The following is an 11,968-nucleotide window of genomic DNA, read 5'->3' as shown; positions in this document are numbered from 1 at the left end:
GGTCAAGACTGTGAGTGAGAGTCTGCTGAGGATGAGCGATGATGCTGTGTTTTCCGTCCCTCTCTGAGAGAGACGGGCTGTTTTATATGCTCCTCCCGCCAAGCACACCCCACTTCTGATGTCACCGACACGAAAGGGAAAGTTACAACAGCAGTCGCTGATGGAAAAAGATGAACAATAATTTAATGCATTCTCTTTGGATCTTCTGTCCAACCTGATCAGATGTTTTGCATGTTGCTCATAGCAATGGTTATCATAGCATTGGTTATTAGTTATCATAGCATTGGCTATTAGCTTTGCGTCACAATGAAAGGGAACACCCAAATGCGTAGAAATTTCAGGACGATGAGATGTGATGGACCAATATGCTATTCACACCATCACACTACACACTTACATGAAAATCATTACATCAGATTATTTAGGCATGATGTACAATATGCTTTTCAAAAAAACACAAACACGGCATACTGTCAATATTTATTCCACTGACATGTTATCTAGAACCTTGTTTCATCAAAACAAACAAACAAACAAACAAACTAACAAACAAACAGATAACCTGTACTGAATAAATGATTCAAATAACAAGCTATGTTTTATGTATCAGAATGTGGTAAAAGTATATATTATCATTCACTGAATTACTTCTGTTCAGTAGGTTTGTTTTTTTATTATTATTATTATTTATAGTTTAGGTGTCCAGAGGTCATCCAAAAAATTTCATCTGCATTACCAGTCTCCTTTTTAAAGTTGACTTCAGTACTAAAGTTCATCTCAGCGGTCAGAACTGATTTTTGTTGATTACCACGGCGATAAAAAAAGAGGTGTAAGATATGACAGGTCTGTCAGACCACCGTCCCCTCAGGGAACAGACTCTCTCATGCTCACAAACCAGAAGAATGGATCTTCAGAAATGAGGGCAGTAGAAAACGTATCTGCTCATATACGGCCAGGAGACAAAAAGAAAAACAAAATCCACATTTGCACAAAAAAAGAGTCAAACGCCACCTGGTTTAATGTTTGCCAGAAAAAAAGCTTTTATTCAGAACCACCTATCAAGTCAGGTGACCTGTCAAGTCAGGTTACTTGGAGTTGCCTTGCACGCCAAAAATGGGGTTTGAGCACAAGGTCAAAAGATGTGTATGCAAAAAAAAAAGCAGCGTTCAGCCGTTGACATTGGGGCCCAGGCCGCTTTGCCGTTAGGGTCCAGGCCGAACAGGACTGAGGTGATTCAGTGTGAGGACGTGCTAATGAAACACCTGCTTTCCTCTGTTAGAGCCCTGAACCCTGGCCATGAGCCCAAGATGATTACCTTAAACACACACATCAGTCACAGGAGAGGAGCGCCGTCCACATCACTCAGGCAATGTCCTCTCCTGTTTGGTGAGGCGGAACACGCCACAATGGGCTCCCCTTCACAACACGGAACCCATTCACACAGCATGGGAAAAACCCCACATGAGCAAAGAGGGCCACTGCGCTAAAGCTCCAGTGCTCTATTGTCCGTCCCAAGGCAGACCAGTGCAGATATTTACACACCACTCCATCAATAAAAGACCAGAAGAGCAGTACTGAAAAGCTTTATTAAACAACTCATGTTTTTATGCTCAAACATTCCCATATGACGCATTCTCCCTTTGGACATGTTCTTTTCCTGTCAGAGCAAAATTTTAAACACAATACATAATTAGAACAAAATTCATTCTAAACTCTAAATCATCAAATTTCATAAAGTCCCACATTCAATGTCCATTTGACGTTCCAGCAGCGTTCCCTCATCTCTGGCCCACGATCTTTCTCTCACTCTGTTATTTTTCTCCCACAACCCCCAGCATCCAGGGGGCCAGAGTGCGGCTGTGAGACACAGGAGGGGTTATTCCACATCAACTGGACTTTACAACAAACATTTACCGGACACAGCCGTACTGATCGCCAAAACACACAACATCTGAAAATTCATACTACTGAACAGGCAGAAGACAATATGAACAGACGCTGCACTAAACCTGTTCCCTGAGCATCTACTGCATGACAACGGAGTGAATAACTAACAGCGCTGAAAATGACCACATCTTGTCAAATGGACAAACTTCTGTATCAGGAGATGTTTGTCCAGATAAGCTGTCAGGCAGAGTGCAACTTTGTGAGAGAAACACTAGTGTGTGGAGGCACGGGGATCAATGCCTAAATCTGTGCGTTTGTTACAAACAGAGAAAGGTCTGTCTGTGCAGAGCCCGTGCTGACGTGTGGCTGTGACAGCCGCTCACACAGTTTAACACTTTCAAACAAATGTCACAATTTACGCAAGACATTGGTTCTGTAGTGTAGATCAGAGAAACAGTAGATACAAAATGTAGTTTCATTTATCAGTTTGTGAAAAGTAAAAGTTTGGATTTTTAGAGTTTAATAAACATGGATATAACAAAGAGAAACTCTAACGGAATAATTAGCTATACAGCCTTGACTTGCACCATCATACAGAGACCAGTGTCCACTGTTACAGAAACTCACTCACACCAGCCACCACTCAGGGAAACCATCTGACTCAGTGGCCTCTGGAGTCCACTCTGTGTTTGAATGAAAACTTTACATCAGTTTTCACTACGCAGATTTTCACTGAGGCAAACTATAGGAATATATGAAAAATGACACGGGTTTGTGTTATCTCTGTGATGGAATTCCAAACACATCTATTAAAAAACAGATTTCAAAGTTCATTCAGCTCAAGTGTTGTCATTATCAGCATGACAGTAAAAATCAGGGGGAAATCCAAAATAACCAGATTCCCTGGTTGAATAATTAAGTAAAAACCAGATTCTCCGGTTGAATAATTATGTAATAACCAGGTTCCCCGGTTGAATAATTAAGTAATAACCAGGTTCCCCGGTTGAATAATTAAGTAAATGTTTCTAATGGTTAAAATGAAACAGGAGGTGCTGTTGCAGTCACATGACTAGTTTTGAAAACACCAGTTTTTGTTTTAGCTCCACTACTGTACGACAGCTTCAAACCATTTGAAGAGAAAGAAGGGAAGAAAGTTGGATTAGAGCAGGGAGTTAATTCACCACTGACTCAACGTTTACTGGACACATCCTGTCAGTGACGCTTTGGGAATTCTTAAAACCTTCTGAAAACCCTTTTTCTGAACTACACATCACAACATCAAATTAAAAAAACGAACCAGGGATTCTGGCCTAGACACATCTATTTACACTGTAGATTAGCAAAGGGTTTTTGTCAGTTCAACGTGTTTCCATTAAAGAACACAGGACGCTTAAATGCCTCTGTGACAATAATCCAGTTCCTTAAATACAGAAAAAAAGACAAACGGGGAGAGTTTCTGCTCAGAGCTGGTTCTCAGACAAGCCAAACGCTCAGCGCTGTCAGCAGACATACAGGGCTGGACCGGGCCGGGCCGGACCGGACCGGACTGGACGCTGTGTGTGTCCATGCCGCGTGGAGAAACCGGTCTTGGTCGGGTTTTTCCAGAGGCGCTCGGGGTTCAGGCGGCTTTCTTCCCGCCCTGACGAGTAATGGCTTCCAGCTTCTGTCTGTATGCCTCCGCCTCCTGCTCCTTCTGCAGGAGCTGCTGCCTGTATTTCTGCGCCTCACGGTTCGCCTCCTCTAACTGCTTCTGCAGGGCCTCCTTCTCCTGTTCAAAACAGAAAAACCCTTTAGACCAAAGACAGGCCACATACGTGTCACATGTCCGCACGGCAGTGGCTCAACACTTTAACACTACATGTCAGCTGTGCACAACCTGTTTTCACTTATTCCAAACAAACAAACATTAGTATGACAGAAAAGGGAAAAATCAGGTTCTTGCCTCAATTTCTTTATTCTCCACGTGATTTTCCACGATTTCGATGCGCTGTCGCTTGACTGAGGGCTCCTCACTGATCACCGTCTCCTCAGCTACGTCTGTCGCTGGGACAGTTAACACTAAACAAAAACACAGTGTGTCACACACACACGGCCAACCATTTCATAACACAGACTCATCACACACACGGCCAACCACTTCATAACACAGACGCATCACACACACACACGGCCAACCATTTCATAACACAGACTCATCACACACACGGCCAACCATTTCATAACACAGACGCATCACACACACACACGGCCAACCACTTCATAACACAGACTCATCACACACACGGCCAACCACTTCATAACACAGACTCATCACACACACACACGGCCAACCACTTCATAACACAGACTCATCACACACCCGGCCAACCATTTCATAACACAGACTCATCACACACACGGCCAACCATTTCATAACACAGACGCATCACACACACACACGGCCAACCACTTCATAACACAGACTCATCACACACACGGCCAACCACTTCATATCACAGACTCATCACACACACACACGGCCAGCCATTTCATAACACAGACTCATCCCACACATGGCCAACCATTTCATATCACAGACTCATCACACACACGGCCAACCATTTCATAACACAGAATCATCACACACACGGCCAACCACTTCATAACACAGACTCATCACACACATATACAGACTGCGTACACACACCATCACAGTCCGTCACATACACATATACCATCGCGTAGGGCGACGTAATTAACTGAATTTTATTTTCAGTTTACAATTTTGGCTTCCAAAGATTATGAAAAAAAGGTCATTGAGATAAAACGGTTATTGTGCCTCATTATTTATTTAATGTGTATACAGTCGCGCACCACATAACAGTCCTTTAGGCCACGTCTGACCACATACACACAACACACAACAACTTCCCCCACACACACAACACACAACAGCTTCCCCCACACACACAACACACAACAACTTCCCCCACACACACAACACACAACAGCTTCCCACACACACAACAGCTTCCCACACACACACACAACACACAACAGCTTCCCACACACACAACACACACACACAACACACAACAGCTTCCCACACACACAACACACACACACAACACACAACAGCTTCCCACACACACAACACACACACACAACACACAACAGCTTCCCACACACACAACACACACACACACACACAACACACAACAACTTCCCCCACACACACAACACACAACAGCTTCCCACACACACAACACACACACACAACACACAACAACTTCCCCCACACACACAACACACAACAGCTTCCCACACACACAACAGCTTCCCACACACACACACAACACACAACAGCTTCCCACACACACAACACACACACACAACACACAACAGCTTCCCACACACACAACACACACACACACACACACAACACACAACAACTTCCCCCACACACACAACACACAACAGCTTCCCACACACACAACAGCTTCCCACACACACACACACACAACACACAACAGCTTCCCACACACACACACACACACACACACACAACACACAACAGCTTCCCACGCACAACACACACAACAGCTTCCCACACACACACACAACACGTACCTCTTGTCTCTTGTATACAAAGCGATTGCGCTGCCAGGTCTATAATGGTACAGTGTATATATAACCTATAATACATATGTCTTGATAGTCATAATAAATGTCTATGTTACCGGCTAATGTATGTATTGTACTGTACTTTCTATTGTTATTTTAATGTGAACTTTCCCTACTTACAAATGAAAAGTTTACTTTATAACTGTGTAAGCTTTGTCTCGTAGGCAGCAGTTTACTGTATAACTGTGGAAGCTTTGTCTCGTAAACAGCAGCGTCCAGTCTCGTGTATCGCACGTCTCTCGAGTGTTATAGCGTCATCTCTCAGTTTACTGTATACCCTATAATATGGTGTTCACACAACGACCACATCACGTAACGTCCTATTTCACAGAGCGTATCGTGGACGTTAAGCGATGAATGAATGTATATATAGATATATATTACTTATTTATCTCATTTTTTTACATATATTTTTTCTTTGTATTTCAGTTGAATTATATTTAAAGTTCAAGAAAATCCAATGTTAAACAAGTTTTTTTAAAGGTTCAATAAATGCACGATGTTTCCAAAGTCAGTGAGTAATCGTGTTAAATAATCGTGATCTCAGTATTGACCAAAATAATTGTGATTATGATTTTTGGCATAATCGAGCAGCCGTACCATCGTGCACATACACACACAGAAATACATCACAGTCCATTACAAATACACATTCAATACACACACCATTAGCCATTACACACACATCCCATAAACAGACTGTCCCACAATCAGACCGTCCCATAATAAGACTGTCTGTCCCATAATCGGACTGTCCCATAAACAGACTGTCTGTCCATAAACAGACTGTCCCATAACCAGACTGTCCATCCCATAATCAGACTGTCCCATAACCAGACTGTCCATCCCATAATCAGACTGTCTGTCCCATAATCGGACTGTCCCATAATCAGACTGTCTGTCCCATAATGTGACTGTCTGTCCCATATTCAGACTGTCTGTCCCACAATCAGACTGTCCATCCCATAATCAGACTGTCCATCCCATAATCAGACTGTCCCATAATCGGACTGTCCCGTAATCAGACTGCCTGTCCCATAATACGACTGTCCCATAAACTGTCCCGTAATCAGACTGTCCCGCAATCAGACTGTCTGTCCCATAATACGACTGTCTGTCCCATAATCAGACTGTCTGTCCCATAATCAGACTGTCCCACAATCAGACTGTCTGTCCCATAACCAGACTGTACCACAATCAGACCGTCCCATAATCGGACTGTCCCATTATCAGTCTGTCCCATAAACAGACTGTCTGTCCCATAAACAGACTGTCCCACAATCAGACTGTCTGTCCCACAATCAGACTGTCTGTCCCATAAACAGACTGTCCCACAATCAGACTGTCTGTCCCATAAACAGACCGTCCCATAACCAGACTGTCTGTCCCATAAACAGACCGTCCCATAACCAGACTGTCTGTCCCATATTCAGACTGTCTGTCCCATAAACAGACCGTCCCACAATCAGACTGTCTGTCCCATAATCAGACTGTCCCATAATTAGACTGTCTGTCCCATAATCAGACTCTTCCCACAATTAGGGGCAGCCGTGGTCTAAAGGTTAGAGAACCGAGCTTGTGACCGGAGTGTTGCCGGTTGATTCCCAGGCCCAACATCCACGGCTGTGTGCCCTTGAGCAAGGCACTTAACCCCAATGCTCCCCGGGCGCAGAGGAATGCTGCCCACTGCTCCTGCGTCTGATGTGTGTGTTCACTACTGGTGTGTTGGATGGGTTAAATGCAGAGACAAATTCACTGTTCACAGTGTGTGTGCGCAATCACGGAGACTTTACTTAATCAGACTGTCCCATAATCAGACTGTCTGTCCCAGAGCACTAATCAGCCTGAACCATTAGTCCAGTATTTTAAATTACATATGCCATAATTTCCAAAACAAACTGCTTAAAGTTTTAGTATCAAACATGATACTACAGGAAGTGAGTCCTGAAAGCACTGCATGAAGAACAGTTTAAGAATCGGTCTCATCGTTTATGAATCAGTTTATGAATCTGTCTCATTGTTTATGAATCAGTTTATGAATCTGTCTCATTGTTGATGAATCAGTTTATGAATCAGTTTATGGATCCGTCTCATTGTTTATGAATCAGTTTATGAATCTGTCTCATCATTTATGAACCAGTTTATGAATCAGTTTATGAATCTGTCTCGTCGTTTATGAATCAGTTTATGAATCTGTCTCGTCGTTTATGAATCAGTTTATGAATCTGTCTCATCGTTTATGAATCAGTTTATGAATCTGTCTCATCGTTTATGAATAAGTTCATGAATCTGTCTCATCGTTTATGAATCAGTTCATGAATCAGTCTCATGGTTCTGAAATCACATTGGAGTGTAAGACAGCACAGTGGATCAAACTCACCTTGCTGTCCGTCTGGCATGGTCACAATGATCGGCTGAGCGATTCCGCCACCTGTCTGCAGACTGCCAAGCTGAATGCCATCTGTTACTATGGTGATGACCTGCTGCCCACCTGAGCTGACCACCTGCTGAATGGCTCCGTCCACTGAATCTGCGGTCACCACCTCTTCTGCTGCCAACACTGGGGCCAGAAAAAGACAAAAACATGAGAACAAATTGATTACTCCAATCCTTCTGTCTGCCCTGTACCTCCGACAAGGGCCATAACTACACAGTTTTATAATGAACGTGGTCTTCAAAGCTCACATCCTTGTCCTCAATTTTTTAGTGATATGGGAAATAAAGTTCTGTATCAGAAAAAAAACTAGACAAGCAAAAAACCAAGATAAATGCATGTGTAAACATACCGGCTGATTTGCCTGTGTGGCCGGGGGACACCAGCCCAGCGAGATTGACCACGCCCCCTGGACCGATAATAAACTGTGGAGACGCTGCGTGAATGGTCACTGTGTCTGGGCTCTCTGGGTTTGTGTTTATTTGGTTTTGCATGGACACCTGGATGTCAACACAGATACAGAGATGGGACATCTGTCTTATTTATTGTCTGAAAGATTTTACCTCCACAAACTGTGTTCTGTCAAACTGTAAAAATATCTGCTACATCTAAATAAAAAAGATAAAAATATTAAGTAGAAAAAATATGATATAACCTGAAGTATTTCAGCGAGTTCTTCATTGCCGTTGTCGAGTGCAATATCCAAAGCATTTTTGCAGAACTTGCTCTGGGCATGGACGTCAGCTCCATACTTAATGAGCAGTTCCACTACGTCTCTGTGGCTGTGCTCTGTGGCCCAGTGGAGAGCAGTCATTTTCAGCATGTCCTTAGCGTTGACGTCAGCCCCGTGCTAAAACAAGGCCCAGATCAATAAGCTTATTGTTATGAGGACGATTGTCTGCCTGACAGTGATGTTACTGATGAAAGGTAAAGACAGGAACAGGTTTAAGTTTAATGTTAGGTTGTAATTGCCCAATTCCAGTGCTCTAATGGAAGGGAGATGGATGCAGGTTTAACATCAAAGTGTTGGCTTCAATGTCAAGTAATGCACTTTGCCTTTTGTGAATCTCGATTCTACACACACACAAAAAAAATGGAATCATGGTCATTTCAGCTGTGGATGTAGTTCCTTCAATTTGACATCTGGGTTTCTTACTGGCAATAAAAATCAGAAATACAAAAAAGACTTTAAAAAGGAACCATTAGCTGACACAGACTTTATAATACCTTTGTGGTCATCGTGTTTTGGTAATCATCTGCAGATATTTAAACAACAATGAAATTCTTTGGGCATAATAAATCTGCAACACGTCTGACACAATGGACGGGGTTATTACCAACGGCTGGCCCGAAAACAGTCTCTTCCGCGCTTTGTCGAGATCAACACACTTGACACCCCTTTGCTGCTGATCTGAGGCCAGTCGCTTGATTTTGCCGTGATTTTTAAATAATTAAATAATTGCCTCACACCCGTCACCTGCTCACCTTCAGCAGCACCTCCACAATGCGGGCGTGGCCTTCTGAGGCGGCCATGTGTAGGGGGGTCCTGTCCACTTTGGTCCTCGCATCCCGACTGACACCTGCCCTTAACAACACTTCTGTGGTGGAGTAATGGCCATACTGAGCCGACAGGTGCAGGGGAGACGTGCCCAACTATAACCACAGCAAAGTCACCGATTAAAATCCGATTTACTCATGTCCCGCCGCAGTGACCACTCACACAGTGTAGAACGTGACCCACCCAGTCTGTGGTGAACGGCGCTCCGTTGGCCATCAGAATGCGAACCTCATCGTCTTGTCCTGAACGAGCTGCCTCCAGCAACTTTTTCCCCAAATCCACCAAAGACATCTACACCAGTTCGATTACGTTTAAAAACAATATCATTCAGTAATTCAACAGGGACCATAAAACAAAAGGATTTATAAGGTATACAAATGTTAGGCACACAGTGTAATCTGTTATGGCAAATCAGTGGTACACAACTGATAATTCTTGGTTAACCAGGCTTACTGGTGTTTTAAAGAATGACCTTTCTGTGGGAGAACCCAAGTCTAAGCCTACCCTTCAGCCAAAGCCCACTGAAAATGATAGCATTCAGGCTAGTTCCTCTCTAGTATACAGTTTAACGCATATTTTCTCACCTATTTTTTTGCAAATTTTGAATTGTGGAGCCAGAGTGTAAAAAGAGAAACTCTGAAGAGAATGTGGAGATAAAATCAGAGTGTGATTTTTTTTTTTTTTTTTTTTGCGTTGTTGCGTATGTAAGTTGAGTACAATGCTTTGCTCAGCATTTTCTACTGACTTAAGACATTTATACAATTTAAACATTTTATTTACACAATTTAAACACTTTATTAGGTTCCACAAAACCACAATGTGCCATCCCAAATCTTCTTTAATCAAAGCATACTCTACTGTTCATTCTATTAGCGATGTTAATTCTTTCACCGAAAGGTGATGGAGGCAGCATTGTCTGCGAGCGCATACAGACGGGCGCGCGCGCACTGAAGGTTGGTTAAATGGCAGGAGAGTTCCTTTATGGAAAAGGGCCTGTAATGGCAAGTATGCTGTGAGCATTATAAAAAAATCCCTGTGTGTACGGTGTGAAATTTGTTTCATATAATTTCAGATAAAGGTACTTAAACAACTGTATCGTTTGCGCTTGGTGATGAACAAAGTCGTGCCAGCTCTTCGCTAACATACACATTTCATCGTTCAGATTAAAATGTTTCAGGTATGCTTTTCTGTTCCCACAATGGTATGAAACATCGGGAGGTAAATGCCACCTTGCGACCAAAGACAGAGGTGAACAGCCGAAGGTGCTGACCTCTGAGCTGTGTCAGTGATCTAACCTATTACTACATACACAGAGTTTGAATTCACTGCACAAATGGACCGTATTAGATTGCTAGTCCATACATACGAACAACAACTCGGCCATTTTCTTACATAGCTAGTACACCAGCACTGGAATGTAAGGACCATCCGGTAACAACCATTAACTCTGACACAATGAACATTTTTAACATCGCTAATGCTGTGAACGTTTCAACTTTACGAAATAAACAGGAAATCGGGTGAATGATCGAGGTTCCGGGGGAAGTGGAAATATTTTTTACCACGAAAAGAGATCAACTTCCACATCCGGTAGGGCAACACAAAATAGCATGACACTGACCTGGAAAAGATTCATTAGAGTCTTACAACCTGGTGAATAGCTTAGAGCACCCTTACCTTGTGGTCTAAGGTAATTAAACAGTTGAATTGCCGACCACGCACAGCGGAGGGGTGAACAGTAAAGGGGTCCCCTAACTATGGTCTCTTCGTCGTCTAATTTTTACTGAAATCGAAGTCCCCGTATTTCGTGCGGATGTATACACCCGAGTTCGAACGTATTCATATGGCTAGGCTAACAGAAATGACCACCGGTGCTTCTCTGAAAATTCTCTGCTGTTTGGAAACACTTCTTGCTTCGCTAACATATACATTAAAAATAAATGCGGTCATTACTTCGAATCCGCAAATAATCAACCAGAATAAAAACAAAGGATGATATTAAAAAAAAAAAAGTAGGGCGGAGTGATACATGATAGCAGATTCAAGTCAAGAAACACCAAAAAGCTATTAAAAGGGCAATTTACTTAGCAAATCGTGCTTCTTGGACCGGCAATACGGAACGAATATTGCATTTGCAAAGTGCATTTTCACTTTCTGAATAAAACAGTGCAGTTTGATTTGATCTCTGGATGCATAAGTGGACTTCCATTAATATACATTCAAGAAATAAAACATTTTCAGTGCACTCGCAGAAAATATCAACCAGGATATTTTTTAACTTAGATTTATGAGGCCTTAAGTCGATTGTGGTGAAATATCCCCTCTGCCAGAGTTATTAGTAAAAGATAAACGATTTCTGTTTCACTGTGTGCGATTGAAGGGTGTTAATAAAGCTTCCGTATTTTGAACATTTAACGCCCCCTGTC

The 11,968-nt window shown here is 42.7% G+C and overlaps 1 protein-coding gene across 1 annotated transcript; it reads right to left on the bottom strand.

Annotated features, from left to right (window-relative positions):
- Positions 1-3,817: 3,817 nt before the first annotated feature.
- On the bottom strand, positions 3,818-9,833 carry gabpb1 (GA binding protein transcription factor subunit beta 1). Its single transcript, XM_030764836.1, has 6 exons — positions 9,726-9,833; positions 9,470-9,637; positions 8,640-8,834; positions 8,300-8,484; positions 7,931-8,172; positions 3,818-3,945 (listed from the first exon to the last, which is right to left on the bottom strand). Exons 1-6 carry the CDS (start codon positions 9,831-9,833, stop codon positions 3,818-3,820), a joined length of 1,026 nt encoding a protein of 341 aa, XP_030620696.1.
- Positions 9,834-11,968: the final 2,135 nt, after the last annotated feature.

The sequence above is a fragment of the Chanos chanos genome, chromosome 2 (assembly GCF_902362185.1).
Source record: "Chanos chanos chromosome 2, fChaCha1.1, whole genome shotgun sequence".
Lineage (NCBI taxonomy): Eukaryota > Metazoa > Chordata > Actinopteri > Gonorynchiformes > Chanidae > Chanos > Chanos chanos.
This window is presented reverse-complemented; position numbering and strand designations above follow the sequence as displayed.

What these genes read in the sequence shown, in the direction of transcription:
- gabpb1 (XM_030764836.1), bottom strand. Translation starts at nt 9,833, where the DNA reads ATGTCTTTGGTGGATTTGGGGAAAAAGTTGCTGGAGGCAGCTCGTTCA. An exon ending in CGCCGTTCACCACAGACTGG is followed by an intron (nt 9,638 to 9,725) that starts GTGGGTCACGTT and finishes CTGTGGTTATAG; the next exon opens with TTGGGCACGTCTCCCCTGCA. An exon ending in TTGTGGAGGTGCTGCTGAAG is followed by an intron (nt 8,835 to 9,469) that starts GTGAGCAGGTGA and finishes GCCTTGTTTTAG; the next exon opens with CACGGGGCTGACGTCAACGC.